The 16456-nt window shown below is 36.8% G+C and overlaps 1 protein-coding gene across 3 annotated transcripts in view; it reads right to left on the minus strand.

Annotated features, from left to right (window-relative positions):
- The window catches only part of LOC148675759 (cilia- and flagella-associated protein 47-like), a 210456-nt gene that overhangs the window by 75242 nt on the left and 118758 nt on the right, over nt 1–16456 (minus strand). For all 3 annotated transcript variants that reach the window (XM_088646922.1, XM_088646914.1, XM_088646930.1), the window contains exons 49-50: nt 7273–7384; nt 3554–3682 (exon numbers count right to left, since the gene is read on the minus strand). In XM_088646922.1, coding sequence (XP_088503048.1) covers nt 3554–3682; nt 7273–7384 — 241 coding nt within the window. The remainder of the gene's footprint in view (nt 1–3553; nt 3683–7272; nt 7385–16456) is intronic.

Raw genomic sequence — 16456 nt, forward strand, 5'->3', positions numbered from 1 at the left:
ATACAAATTTTAGAGCTTTTTCAAAATAAATCTAAGTTACTTAACTTAGTAACTGACAGTACTGTTTATAATAAAAGCAGTGGACTGTTATATGAAAAATATCTGGACAGTTATTAACTTATTGTGTGAATTTTACTTTGCGTTGCAGTTACACCCTTCATTTGACTAGGAAATATTTAAAAACATCCTGGAACCTTATATGATATAGAATATTTTTTATTTTCTGATGGGAAAAGTCTTTGCAAGCCAATCAAAAAAGAAAAAAAAACCTTCTGTGGAGCACATTTTGTGACATTCACACAGGTATTTGTATATAGACATCTCAGAAACATATCTCAAAACTCTAGAAGAAAACCCCCAGCTTTGTAAAGTGTCTCTCTGTATGCATGAGCCTTGTGAAAAAGAGTTGGCCGACAAATTTATGAGATCAGTCATTCAACAATGTAAAAGTTAATGCAGAATGACATTTTTATTGAGTACCAGAACAAACTAATTTAAAAGAGGGACATTAATTTTTATTATTTGCTTAATTAATTGGCATTCATTGTGAAAGCTTTGGAGAAGAAAAATCCCAGTCTATGCCACCCACTGGGTTTCTAGGGTAGAAATGTGACTCTTTATACCGACATCGTTCAGCATTCATGGTGGCAATGGGCTGCTTTCATCCCCAGAGCCACCACCGATGAAGACACATTGCACTCTGGTTTTGTATCAGTTGGCAACACAACGAAAATAATATTCTTTGGGCTACCTGAACAATTCCACCCACTGCTGATCTACAAAAGAAAGATCATGTCAAACTGGAGAGCTAAACAGGATGGTTCCACTCTGGAATCGGTTCAAATACACTCTCAGGCTTAAAAGAATGACAGGCAAAAGGAAATTTAGTTGTCATGTCTTGGACAGAGGAGGCATATGAGGGGGGCTGACAAAAAAAAACTTCAAGTCATAGACAAAGTCAACCTACTGTATTTGACGTCTTTAGAGCCAACAGTGGAAAATGGAACAAGACTGGAACAAGCTACCCATCCATGTTGTTGAAACTCACAACTTGGCTCATTATGCTTTTAATGATAATAAATGCTTGTATTTATTTAGCATTTTTCATCCCAAAAGATCCAAAAGCTCCTCAAAAATACAGTATGTGGTGAGCCACTTGATCCACCAATTTAAGTATAGCCCACACCTGGATGACATGCTGCAGGAATTAAGCACCAGATGTTCCATCAGGATCAGAAGCAAGGTGAGAAAGTACACCACGAATGAGGGAGAGTTTTGTTTTTATGGAGGTCAGGTTTTACAAATCCAAAATGGAATTTATCCAAGACACCAAAATGAACACCTTCAGCAAAGCTGAAATGATGAAAGCTCATCATTTTTGGCAAACCCGATGACTCATGGAATATCAGGAAACAGTTCTCTGTAGTAAGAGTTAACATTGTTTTTTGGATTTGCTCTGATCTATAGTACAACAATGGTTCATTTAAAGATTATCCTTCTGCCGTTCACCTTCATGTGCATGGTGTTAAGGGAAGGCAGGCATTCAATAGAAAATAAAAGGTTTTAAATATACCTTAAAATGGCCAAGGCTACAAAATAATAATAATAATAATAATAATAATAATAATAATAATAATAATAATAATAATAATAATAATAATAATAATTCCACTTAGTGAGGAAAATGACACTGAAGATTGGCAACTTAATTTTCTCTGTAATTAATCTCTTTTAGCACCAATTAACAAGTGTTTTTCAGCATTAACTTTGTTGCTTTAAAATTCAGCAGCTAGAAAAAAACAATCAATGAAACTGCAGATCAACGTGTTAAATTATTTTGCAATCCCAGAAGTGTAAGTGTTTTGTTAATTAAAAGGCAAAACCTTTTAGCCCAGTCAGTGCACTTACTGTAAATCTACAATTGGTAGTATGAAGATATACTTCTCCATGCCTCCACACCTCTTCAATGGATTACATGAATATGCAAAAAAAGTGTCATTGTCAGATAAGGATCTGAGGAGCTCATTTTAATATTTACACCCTGGAGGAGGCCACTTACTATGTCTTCAAGTAATTACCAGCGGTGTACAGTCCGTGTTGAAGTGTTAGAATGTGAAACAAATGCATATCTTAAACAAACATGCAGTAACTGTTGATTTCATGTCTCCCACAACATAGTTTGCTCACACCGCAAGTCTACAACCAGCTACAGTAAAACTAATAAGATATGCTTGTCACATTACCTCAGTTAAGCCTTGAATAACGTAACTGACTAACTTTAGCTTTGACATGACTCTGAAAGAAGTTAAAAGTTTTATATAAGGTTAGTATGCAAAAAGCATGCATTTAAACTGCCTTCTAAAGCCCATACAGTACTCAAGAAAGTCCTTTTTCATATGTATTTTAGCATCGTACTATGCTCAGCACATTTGGTACAGTAGGTTAAAAATGAAGTTAGGATTAGGGTTACAGTTCCCCTTAAACAGGCTCATGATAATGTCGTACAGTATATGCATTGTGAATGGGAATACAAAATGTAGTATGAGTGGTGCTTTGTGCTAAGGTACAAACGCTGGGGCAGTTGTCAGTTGGGGAAATAGTTTTCACTCAGGCAAAAGTCTAAATCTCTTTTCTATTAAACTTTTACAATATGTTCAAATCTTACATCACACTGTCTTAGGTAAGCCATGAGGAATGCAACCATCGGCTTGATTGATGTCAAAGTTTTATTGTGTTTGTAATCTTACTGAAGTGAAAAGATTAGATAAATGAACTAATAATCACCTTCTGGAGTCTATAGAGAAAAAGTTTTATGGTATGGGATAAGTACAGGTATTTAAAGCATTATTCAAAGTCAAGCAACAGCAATTTGCAACTTGTTTTACAGTCTTTCACAGTCAAAAGCTGATATTATTCTTTGAACTGAAAAACTACAATCAAAATATGAAACATGAAGAATTGAGGCATTTATGAATCATTATGACAAAAAGTATTATTAGGCAATAACAGATATCTTGTGATAAAGAAAACTGTTTCAGCAAAAGTATGATTTTCTAATGCCCTATTTAAAAAAGTCACAAAAGACAGTAAATCGATAAATAACTCAATTTTTTTTTGTCATTCAAAATCCCTAGAGTTTATGAGCAGAAATTACCTGCCACATATTGTGTAGATACAGTATATGTCACACTGTAACGTTGCATAAACCTCTAAGACTGACTTTTAGCTTTCATGTGGATGAGACAGTTGTACACCTGCAGTTCTGACAAGAGGAATCAGTCATTTTCCCTTAAAATAGACATACACCTAAGTAATTTGCAGGCTCACATCTGGACTTCCAGATTCTCTGATATTCCCAAGAAATTCCTAAATCCATGTCCTTACAGACAGTTTGTAAAATGTAGTATCATTCTAAAAGGAAATCACAACGCAGGACTTGACATTCCTAGAAATCTTCAGTCCAAGTGAAACGATAATTTTAGCACAGATATGATTTCGGATTGTTTTAAGAATATCTGAGAACACCATCCAAATGTGACCGAAATAAACTCACTTGAATCACTGAGTGTACAGGATGCTTCCCTTGACAATTGTAGGACCTGTTCACCATCTGCCTTCTCCCCTGTGTTGTCGTTCTGGGGCTGCTGTTGCTTTCCATCTTCACCAACAAATGAAATTACACCTAAAACAAATAGGTACCAGATGTTGTATTAGCTGGAGCATTAGGTTTATAAGACGGACAGCCAGCCTCATACATTATAGGCGCCTCCACTCTGCACTAATAAATATGAGACACCATCTAAATTCCAGCTGTCAGCTAACCAATTAAAATTGATTGTAGCACGGAAAGCTTTTCAGCGCATTTCAGGAAATGAAACCCGTTGTATTTCTTGCTACACGAGGATGATTCCTTCACAGGCTTACATGAAATAATTACAAAACTCGAGTGAGCCCACAGACAAATTAGCCTTTAGAAGGCTTATCGGCAGTGGATGACAGTTCTTATTTACTTTCCTTCCAAAGTAATTTTTCATGTATGGTTTAGCCAGTGACATGCTGACTATGTCACTGTTTTTGTAATGGGGTTTCATTGACCACAACAATCTCGGCTAGCAATCACTGCCTAATATGCTAATAACATTTGTTCATTTTACAAAGCATTTCTTTGTTAGTCTCTCAAGTTTTAATCAACAAGTTTGAGGCATCATTGTTGAAATTATTTTTCTAATTGGATGTTGGGACCACAACAAATACAAGATCACTAAACACTAACTCCAGCATATGTTTTTGAATTTTACTTTTTGATGTCAGGATACAGAACGTACTGTGTTTAATTTGTATTTTAATGGCTGTTTGTTAATATTGTCAATTATCAGTGGAATAATACCTTCGTAATGTAGGGGCACTCCAGGAAAACCAATTTTGATGGAAAATGCTATTATCAAAACCTACATATTCCAGTAAACAAAATATATCTTTGCAGACATTTCTAGACATTAATGAGATCTAGGTTAAAATATGCCCTTTTCGGCCAAGTTCATTTGCTTTGCTTTTCAATTTGTCTAACATTCCAGTAATACATGTTAGAAGCTCACAAACCAGGAGAGTAATACATATTTACACTGAGAAGGTATCTGATAATTAACCCACTCCAAGGAAAGCTGAGCCGTCTTCTACAGTACGTAATGGAATGGAACAGAATGGAATAAAGGAACAGAATGAACAGTGTATAATGGCACTATAATATTTTGTTCAGAAACAGAGATGTAACTACAATTACAATTTTTTTCTAGACAGAAATGTGTTTTCTTTTTTTAATTGAGTTTAAACGTATTGTTTTCTGTTGTGAAGAGTGACCACCTTTTTTTAATTCAGATGCAAACTTTACCAGGTGACAAGAGGACACCAATCAATACAGTCAACAGAACTGACAAAATAACACAGATTACATAATGTGATACAAACTACTGCACCTTTAGCAGAGCATATTTTAAAGGTTGTATCGGATTTTATATAGAATATAGGGAACCATTCTAGTGCTATTTAGAAAAGATAGAGCAAAACACAGACTGCCTAATTGGAAGCTTCTGCAACCAACATTAAAGAACACGGGTGACTGTTATTGTATGTAGCAGTTGTGGTAACAAAATCTTACAATGAAATGAACAGTCTGGGAGCGCAGAACACACCCCCTTTTCTGTGACTTTTATGGTCTCCCTGAGCAGTTCTAGGGAATTGCCTGAAACCTAATGAGAAATATGTCAGGATGGCTCTGACATAAATAGGATCTGATGTATCATAGACTTGGTATCACAGTGAAACTTGCAACATTTATTTTTTAAATGACTATTTGAAATATAGGAGCTTTGAAGTCATGTATCTCATAGTCATCTATACAGCTGTTACCAAGATTTGGTATTTTTGCTATAACACAGCTTTTTTACTACAAACAACCCTAAGATATCAGAGTAAGCTGCTTCAGTTATACTGGATGTGGATTTAGTAAAACATCAGGTTCTCCCTTAATCAGTCATGAGAGGTGGTGAATTTATAAAATATTAAATTCTCTAAGGAATATTTCCAACTCTTTATTTCTATTAGGCATCTTTGATATTTCAGCCATATCTTGTCCTTGAGTTTGTAGAACCATCTTTTTCATAATTAGGTTGCACAAACTATTTAAAATGACAGAAGTCTGAAAAGCAGAACCATGAAATTATTAACAAAATGCAAATAAGTGTAAAACAGATTACTTCAGACAGAAATATAAACTCTATATGCTGTACAACACACCTAACACAGCTTCATACAGACCCTTATATAGACCCCAGTTTTTTGTGCCATCTACCAGAGGATTTGCCACTGAATGGCTCTGGGGAGACTTCAAAGAAACAATTAATAGGTTTATTCCATGTTGAAAAGAGAAGAAAGAAAACACGTTTCGGCTGTGGAGCCTTCTTTGGGTGTCACCTATTACTTGTGCACCTATTACTTGTTCCTTTGCACCCTACGCATGCTGACGCAGCTACCCATCTGGAGAGACTATACTAACTTTTCTCTTCCAAGGGTACTGGTGTTTCAGATATCCTCCTAGGGGAAAACTCTCAGCAACCTATTGAGTCCTATCAGCTACCCATTGAGGAATCAGGTCTTTATTTCCATTTAGGGACTAGTTCCAATGCAACCACCTCTCACTAATGAAGGTTTATTACACTGCAGCATCCCTACTTCCCTGCTCACAGACTTGGAGTATCAGAATGCTGATGGCCACCACCTGGCTTACAGTGGGACTAAGGCGTATCTTTTCCCTTTCCTAGTCTCTTAAGATCGAACCCAGTCTCAGACAGTTTACCGAAAACTATATCCTGATTTCTGATTGTGACAGAGGTATCAATCTCAGCTTCTTCCACACTGAAACCTGTTTTGTCCACCTGGACATGTCTCTGTATTATGACGGAGTTCCTAGTGCCTCACCCGATGGCACAAGGATGATACCTTACCAGAGCTCTATTATCCTTTGGATAGACACAGGACTCCAACCTTGGCACTGAGCCTGAGGAGAACAACCCATTAAACTCATCCCCATACTCATGAGGAGAGAAACCTTATACTCATTCCCAGACTTTAGAGGAGAGCAACCCATTAAGCTCATCCCCCGACTCTAGAGGAGAGATACCTTATACTCATCTCCAGACTCTAGATATCCCCTGATCCAGACAGGTACACAACTAGACAGCTGGCTACTGGCCCCTCACAACTGCTAGTGTAGACATGGATGTTCTCCCTATGATAGGCACAGATGCCATGCCTCCCTTTTGCTGCTTCTTTGCTTTTCCTGTCTGTGGGTGGCAAAAAAGCTGCAGCTGTAGGTGCGTGCTACATGGTCTGCATGTATAAAATTTAATTTAGTTTCTCAAGAGAAAAAACATGTTCATACTCCTCACCCACATTTTCCTATTCTTAATAATAATCCTACAAATCATTATTTCCTCTAAGGTAATGTGAGGTTCTGTTTTCACCTGTCAAATGTGTTTTTGTTGTTACTCACACACATTTGCCTTTGTCTTAATATTTAATTCCCCTGCTACTCTCAACAGTCTGCAATGTTTATTGCCTTATATAGTATGTGTTTATACCATATGCCTTGCAAGGTTAATTTTTTCTCATGGTTACATGATTAAATAAGACTTATATAACATACCTCAGTACAAAAAGACCGAAAACAATTCTGCACTGTAAGCTTCAATACAGTAAATTCTTTTGATTTATTACCTGTGTGTGTCCCTCGTTTCCATGGAAGTATGCTGATGGGGTAAGGAGCTGTGTGCCCTGGTTTGATGTCCAGTGCTGGCGGCCCACTGATCATTGACATGTCTGAGACAACCTAAGAAGACATTCAAGTGCATCTCACTCACAATGTACATAACAACAAAATAAAAGAAAGAAAAATGACTTAGTGACACAAAGCATAGAACTTTATTATACAAAGAAATCTTCACTGAAAACACAGGCCTATAAGCAAGTAAATGTTGACAGTTTCAGAATCTCAAAATGGATTTTCCCAGTGGCTTCCACAGTCATGATGCTGCGCATAAGCAGGAAGACCTAAAATAGTATCTCAGACTCAGAGGAGTCTTAATCAACACCATTAACTACTCTATATGAGAGTATGAGAAACTTAAACTTCAGAGGAAGAAAGTGCAATATAAAAAGAACACAACAATTTCATTGTATATACAGTAAAGCACGTAAGTTTTTTATCCCTATCCTATTAGTTATTATTAACCTATTCAAAATTCTCTTCTGAACTGACAGGGCATTCAGAGATTTGACAAACACGGTCTGCATCTATTTTTCCTCAGCCTGATGTTCCACTACTGTATTTAAGGTTTGTCTTGTTAATTAGCATGTGGACATCAGAATTTTTTTTTATTATTATTATTGGATGTTTATATAAATCATGAAAAAGAATTCTTATTTGATTTGCTAATTCCTAAAGAAAGACAAAAATGCAGGAGCATATTTTCCTTAATAATGAATAACTTAGACTCCTATCATTAGTTTTTGTCTCAGACAACATTTTTAAGACCAACCTACCAGGAAATCCTTACCCCTTTCAAACTGTGCACAGTAAAGTTAAATGTCCAAGGATCTGAATTTACCAAGACAATTTAAGAGAATGGTACTGTAAGCAGGATAAAAGGACAGACCATCCAAACCAAAACATGCCACACCTGTATTACGTGGACAGATGAGCAGTGAAATTGAATTAATAGAATAACAATACAAATACTACAAATGCCACCATTGCACTGAATATAGAACTTGCACCAACCATGAGGAAAGACAACAGTGTGCTTAATTAATTTACCTATGCCTTGTAACACCATTTACTCTTGCTTTCCTCCTCAAACCATAAAGTAATATTATAAGAGTCTGACCCTGACAACTGGAGCATTATACTCTACAGTAATACCTTGGAAGGCACTGACCCGCTGAAGAGGATCACATACTGTAATAATGACACTGGGAAAAGAATATAGCACATGGATTCCCATACAAAAATCCCACAGGAATGAAAAAGACTCTTTGAAATAACAAACTCTCGGCACATTAGCAGTTAGAAAAAGAACCCCATTCCTGCCTTATGCCCTTATAACAAAAAGTCTGAGCAACATACAAGAATAAAGCAGTTAACATATGACTGATGGGCAATGTCCTGACAAGACAATCCCTTAAAAGATATATCAGAACAATATAAAAACTAATAAAACAAATGAACAAATAAAAACTGCCATTTCACAGCACAAGTGATAAGTTGATGGTGTACATTTCAGAGAATGTATAGACTGTCATTATCTTATTTACAACAGTGAGTTTTGTAGAAGGGATTACTAACAATTACCAATCACCAATGACTAATTAACACCAATTAGCAATCGACAAGGTGGCAAGGTGAAAACATAGTCCTATTACCATGTACACCTCTAGGGAAAGTGCATGTTGCAGTATGCTTGTTGGAATTTTCCTGGCAGTATAAGAAGGGAACTGCAAGTTTGTACTGTTCCTTTGCATGGCTCAGGAAGTTGGTGTTCGAAGTACCCAAACCAACGAGTCACATTTGCATTGCTTTGTACTGACAGACAGCAGTCTATCATTTTGACTTTAATATCTTTAAAATAGTCTGACATTAATGGTATGAAATCATCACCAATATATTAAACAACAAAGATGATGAATAATAGTTAGGACACAATTCATAACCCCCGGTATATAGAGTTTTTTTTACATTTCTAACACTACAACAGATGTCAGAATTCAAGATAGACTTTGTAATGCATAAAATCATTTTAATTGCGATCAATGTACTGTATACATTCTGCACAAATGTAAAAACTTTCCTAAAATTATTGAAGCAGCAATAAATTTCAAGAGAATGCAACTATATCTTTAAGTGTTTATCACAATTAAACCACTATATCTGCTTTTTATACACTTTATATATTTTATTTGCTGTCCTATATAAAATATATTTTATAGTGTTTTATATATTAGATACAGAGAACTTAACTTTTTTTGTCTTCAGAAATCAGAACAATATTCCATCTGATTAGATATCATGGAGCCGGTAGTGCTGCTAAAAAATCAATAGCTTTTTGTGTTTTGTTATTCTAGCGTGCTATAAGTTTTTGCTTAGTAGTGTCTGCTCTCCCTGTATTTTCAACAGTGATAAAAACATCCTTATCATGTCAGGCTGAAATTGCCCTCATCCCCTTCAATGTCCAGGCAGTGTGAAGAAGTGTCAAAAGGTGCTCATGTGCTGGTATGTCACATTATTGTCTTAGCAAAAAAAGCACACTCAGTTGGCCATGCCTGCCCTCTGTAGGACAGGCCTTTTAGGTAAGCAGGTAATGCTGTACATGAATGCAGCTATGGTATATGTATAGCCTCCTATCACTGTCTAGAATTGAAATTGAAAATAGAGTTGCACTTACTGCACTCATCACAATTCTACTCTCTCAAGTGGCAAACCTTGTATTTACACTCCTCATACCCCCACACATGCTTTTATGTGGAAATCGCACTGTATCATCAGCCCTCATTATGCCCATATTCTGTTCTCCTCAGGTGCTAGGGATAGGTTCCCACAGATACTGAGAAACTTCCCTTAAACAGGTTTTTAAACCTTATCATTGCCTGAACCTTTTTACTTCCTTTGCTCATTTATCCCTAGAGCGCAATGATGATTCATGTTGTATGAACTCTTATTTATGTGTTATAATGAATGACCTACTCATTATTCCTAAATGTGAGGGGGAAAAAGATATAAAGCACATTTAAAAAAGGACAAAATTGTATTCTAATGTTTTATTAATATTTTAGACAAACTGCAGCTACAGTACTATGCATCAAGATCATGGTCGTGTTTTCTCAGTTTTAGACAAATTAAGATTATAAAGGAACAAGTAATAGGTTTATTCCATGCTGAAAAAAAGAAGAAAGAAAACACAACGTTTCGGCCGTGGAGCCTTCTTCAGGTGGGGGAACACCTGAAGAAGGCTCCACGGCCGAAACGTTGTGTTTTCTTTCTTCTTTTTTTCAGCACGGAATAAACCTATTACGTGTTTCTTTGCAGCCTACGCATGCTGACGCAGCTACCCACCCAAATTAAGATTATGTTTTGTTGTACAGTATATACTAATCTATGTATGACAATGCTTTGTTTAATCCAGCAGGCCCTATTCTTTGCTGTTTGATTAAGGTTTTGCTTTCTGTAAGAAAATACCTTATGAGTATAGTATTTTTCAATAAGGCATTCATTTGATATCTTTATAATGTGTATGGAATCCTTAATTAATGTTGGAATAATAATTTCATCACCGAATTTGAAATGAGTGGCCTGTGGACTAAGCATAATTGAGGAATCGACACTGTTTTATATAGTTTTCTATAAATTGTCTAGTGGGAATTAATGACCCAAAAAATGAAATCTGTAACCAAATCAGATAGCATTATTGTAATAATCACTATTCCTACTGAAAACAAACATTTTCTATCATACATAACATGGAGATGAAATAATGTCATACCACATTTCTTCAGCGGAATAATCCTTCTATTGTGACCCTGTAATAAACTGAGCAGTAACAGAACATGGTTGTATAGATTTTCACCTCTAATTTTCTTGCTCCTTGGAGGTGGCACATTAACAAATTGTGTCTAGAGGCTCACATTTACATAGGTCTCACAGATTTTTTTCTCCTCCACTTCTAAAAGGTATTTATCATTTTTTTCCATAGAAGTTGTTTCCTAGTCGAGAACAAAATCATGCTGGTCCAGCCTGCACGTGAACACAATGCCACCTTTCTCCCAAAACCAGCAGATCATACTAAGAGAGTGATTTTCACATAATACTGTCTGAGTCACTGTCCCAAAAAGTCTGAGAAAGCAAAGTTACTTCTTTGTACAAAACAAAGGTGTTTATTACATGGTATTTACAAAATTGGCTGATTTGAGAAATTATGTGTTGCTGTGCACAGCTGTTGGTTACATGCGGCTTCTGAATGACAGTCCAATCATAAATATCAGCTTTGGGAAACTCATGACATGTTTTTGTTGAGACTGGGTCACATAGGTGAAGGTTTAGTTCTGTGATAGTTTTTGAGGCCATCGTTTTGTGTTTTTTAACACAATCTTGTTAAGTGTCCGCCTATCCCTTCGACTTGTAACCACAGATCTTCTCTCTTGATGCCGTTTCCTTTGTTTGATATATGATTTTTGACACTATTCCCTTTCATACATTAAATAATTTTGCAGTTTCTGTTACTGACACTGCAATTCAGACACCAGCGTCTTTAGACATTTAAGACATCTTTCATAGTGGGAACATATTGGTAATTAGTATTGGCATTAATAGGAAAAGTGTAGAATTCTTTTTAATTGCATTTTAGTTACTTCAAAATACTGTATGAGTACTTTATCATCCACCCCCTGTAACATTAAGCTTCCCTATGGGATGGGTAACTAACAGTAACAGCATAGAAAGCACTTTATTAAAGTAGGCTGGAAGCCTCCTATGACAATGAACTCTCTCCAACTCATCTCCACAACATGCATCACTCAGTGAACTCTGAAAGCTGCAGGAGGCAACCACACTGGGACAGAGGATCAGAAACCTATTTTGAACTATACAGAATATCTATCTTCTTGAAACGATATGTCTCTAAGGGAGTGCAGAGGAAGAACATGAAATATAGTTTTAAAAATAGATCTTACACTTTATTTATACTACATTTTTCAGCTTTATAAAACTTTTTTATTGAGTAACATACACTATGTAAAAAGGTCATTCTCATGTTGTTTTTCCTTACTTCACTGCTTTCCTGGTGAATGGATTAAGTCACTATTTGCTAAACATTTTCATCCCAAGCCTTCCTTAAGCGGGAGCTTGTGAGGGATAAATAAATGAGGGTATAAACTATCATAATTTTTGCATGTTTAAACAACATTTCTGCTCATGAAAGCACAGATGCTTTTGTTAGATAGCACCTTTTGTTACTGTTGACCCCACTATGATCACATCTATCCTAAAAAGAGTAACTAGATAAATACAGTATCACCAAATGCATCACAAGATCTTCTTTTTAGCATTACTGGACAGAACAATGAAAAATATCCTTTTTTTTTTTCCCCAGGTTGTGAATCTGCAGATTTCACACAATCTGTGTTGCTTGTCACCTACCATGACCATTCAGAAAATAAATCAGCAGTATAAAAACAGAGCTACAGGAACAGATTATCTACTCACATATTGACAAAATCTGCAATATGACATGAAAGCCATGAAAGTCTAAGGTGTTATATTACATCTTCCATATACTTTCATGATTGTGTGACAAAACAGAAAGCAAGATGGGAAAAACAACTGAGATACTGTATAAGGCAGAACATTTCTCTGGACAAGATAACATGAGTGTTTTCACAAGACTAAGCAAGCTTCTGCAGGTGGAATGGCAAGTGCTGAATACAGCTACAGTAAATCCTGGAGATAAAAGAGCCAAAGAAAGCTGGTAAGATGACCAACAACAGGTTTTAGGAATAGGGCGATATGTACAGTAAGTGTGACCTGTGCTTAGACAGTTTGCCTCCATGTCTCAGGAAAGCACTTTGACTTGCCTCTTGGAGAGGAGGAGACAGGAGACAGGATACTAGGTTGTCACAATTGCCATCATTAAAATGTTAAATGTAATTACTGTAGCTCTGCTCGCTTTAGAGCTTTGCTGAAACTTATATCAATTTCATTTTCATTATCGAACCTTTGTGGCATCGTGATCACTTCAGTGCTAGTCTGATCAATAAACTACAAGAGAGCATAACCATTCTTTCAGGACAAGTGTATAATACCATCATAAAGTTGCATGGTGTAGTTAGCTTCCACTATTCTTTCTTTTTTATTATCTACACACTAGATGGAAAAATGTGGTCAAACAGAGAACATTCTTTCGCAGCATCATAAACTAAAGGAAAGTGAGCGTGTGACCTCCACAGGACTGTTTAAGGTCAGCATTTAACTCGAAGTTTATTTCCCCAGTGCAGTTGATAAATTGGTTCCCTCTATAATTTCTTCTGATAGAGTGCCTGAGCTCAAACCTGGGGCATAAGGTTTATAGACCTGATTGCTCACATTTGTCTTTCTGCAGATCTACTGTGTAAATCTGAACCTGGGAGAGCAAGACATGGGTTTGTCTCAGTTGGCTGTTCTTCCGTGATGGTGAAATGCAAAGATGTACTGTACTCAGAGAGCCGCTTTGTTAAATGTGTAGTTTTAGATAAAAAGAAAGTCATGTTATTTCCTTATTTCTCAATTATACTGAAGACTCTTCAACACAAACAGTGACCAGACACTATGACTAATTACATTTTCTATCATCTTAGCTGGCAAAATTATTCTTTCCAGCATATAAATAAGTAAAAGCATTCGAGAAGCATAGTGGCACAGTGAATTTGTCAGTTTTTTTTTTAATTTGAATCAAAACTGCCCATCACATCAATTTGGAAGGTTATTCTGGTATAGAAGTGTTGTTTTGTTTTGCACCTGTTTCATTCTGAGAAACGTATTACAAATTGATCACAAATACTGTAGGCACGTGTATATAAAATAAAACAGAATAGACAAAATAAAGTCACAATATGTCTTAAACATTTATTAGTTAAATCTTAGCCTACAGATACTGTATGTTCATAGAAAAGCAGACTTTCAAGTCATTTACAATTGAAGAAGGGATTGTTCTAAATTTCACTATCAAAAAGTGAACCTTTCTAACCCTTAGATGTGCAGCATCCTGATCGCATACAAGACAAAATGGGGGGAATACAAAAAGACACAACAGAGCATATGTTCTGGCTATTAATTCTTACTACTGTATCTATAACCAGTAGTCAATGATGCACTGTCAGAACTAGGACACATAGTATAGGAGACACAAGATTGACCTATACAAGGCTTCTAGATTGACCAAGAATGTTACAGCAGTCCCATTTAGTCTACTGTCTGACAATAACTATTGTCTGAAAAGGGGAGTGAGATTGGAATGGCTCAATCATTTTAAAATTACAAAGGTTGTCACAGGTGGAACTCACCACCTGATTAATATAAAAAACATTTTTTTTCAACTACAGATGATCTAAAATAAACCATTTTCTCTGCTTTAAAAACAAGCACTCCTATCAATCCTAAGAAAGGAGACCCTGTTTTTGAGGAATTTGACTTCAGCCAAGTCCATGATTCACCAGATTCAGACACTACTCCAATGTAGCTTTAAGTTCTTCAACGTCTTCTGACACACACATACTGTATAGATGCCTGCTGTCAATATACTGTAATGCATACAGCCACCATTGTGGGTTGTGAGAGCTGGCTTACCAGAGCGGTGACGTCACCGCCCTTCCCTGTGAATAGCAGGGACCGCAGGCTGATGGGAGATTTCCCTTTGGCTCAAGAGGCTGGGTCCCTGTTGAGTGATGCCGGAGGCCCGGGTTTGAGTCCCTGGCGGTGGGGGACCGACCTGAGGCAGCAGAGGCGAGGGCACATACCTACGTGAACCCACACAGTTGAGCAATCTCACCCACAGTCTCAGTATCCTTAATGATAGATTAAATGAAATTCTGATTTGGGATATTAGATAATAATAGATAATTGTACAGCTTTGGATTAGATCTAGAGTCAACAGAGCTAATGAATCGGCAGAACTCACATAGTTTGGGTGGGATATTTGCTTATTGTTTTTGATTATTTAAAATAAATGTCCAATCACATTTAGTGGAAACTTAATCTCTGTCTTTGTAACCTAACAAAACTCTGTGCACCCAATTGAAACATTATTTTTTACATTTACATTTGTTCATTTGGAAAATACCTCTACCCCAAAACTAACCACGCACTGTTTCCCTGGAAAGTCTCACAAGAAGTGTCATTTGTTATTTTTGGTATAGTCTTTATAAAAGTAAATCTTGCTCACTGTGAATAAAATCCAGAAAACAACAGAAAAATGTTGGGCAAAGGCATAATGGATGAAAATTTCACAGCCGAAAAATGAAAAGCTGAGAAGACAATGCGCTCTCCTTAGGAGAGCCACAGATATCTAATAGTGACAGATCCTTTTCTGGGGCAGCATGACTAGAAGGATCTGTACACATAAACCTGTACTTAAGTTGCTTTGTGGAGGTATTTGTCTAGCTCAGGATGGATCAACCCAGTGATTTTACCCTGCCCTCCCTTGCTTGATCATAAACATTTGCTTCTTTTTTTTTTTACCTTGTATTTGCCTGTGGTATTTACTGGCACATGCTGTACCACTGAACCAGAGGCTGGAAATATAAACACTTTCCCCAGACGATCAGGCGGATAACCATTTTTCTCACCCTTAACAGAATTTTTAGATTTTGTTGCTCCCACAATGTTACTGGGTAAACTTTCTTTGTCTTCCCCGTGTGGAATGCAAAAGGTGTTGTAACAAAACCAATCTCTGGTTCCAGCGCTCTGATGTAATCTTATCACTACAGGCTCCTGTGGTTCATCGCAATGCCCGCTATAAATCAATCATATGTACACTATATGTGGAACTGTATTTACAACCAACATCCAGGGCATTTCTTTACCCAAAGATTTGTTAGGAGTATGGAATACACCATGTTCGCCAGCAGCCATATCACCCTGCAACTCATAACTGGCAACCCACTGAAGCTAAGCAGGTGTGAGCCTGGTCAGTACCTGGATGGGAGACCTCCTGGGAAAAACTAAGGTTGCTGCTGGAAGAGGTGTTAGTGGGGCCAGCAGGGGGCACTCACCCTGTGGTCCACATGGGTCCTAATGCCCCAGTATAGTGATGGGGACACTATACTGTAAACAGGTGCCGTCCTTCGGATGAGACGTGAAACCGAGGTCCTGACTCTCTGT

The sequence above is a fragment of the Lepisosteus platostomus genome, chromosome 2, assembly GCF_059453375.1.
Source record: "Lepisosteus platostomus isolate fLepPlt1 chromosome 2, fLepPlt1.hap1, whole genome shotgun sequence".
NCBI lineage: Eukaryota > Metazoa > Chordata > Actinopteri > Semionotiformes > Lepisosteidae > Lepisosteus > Lepisosteus platostomus.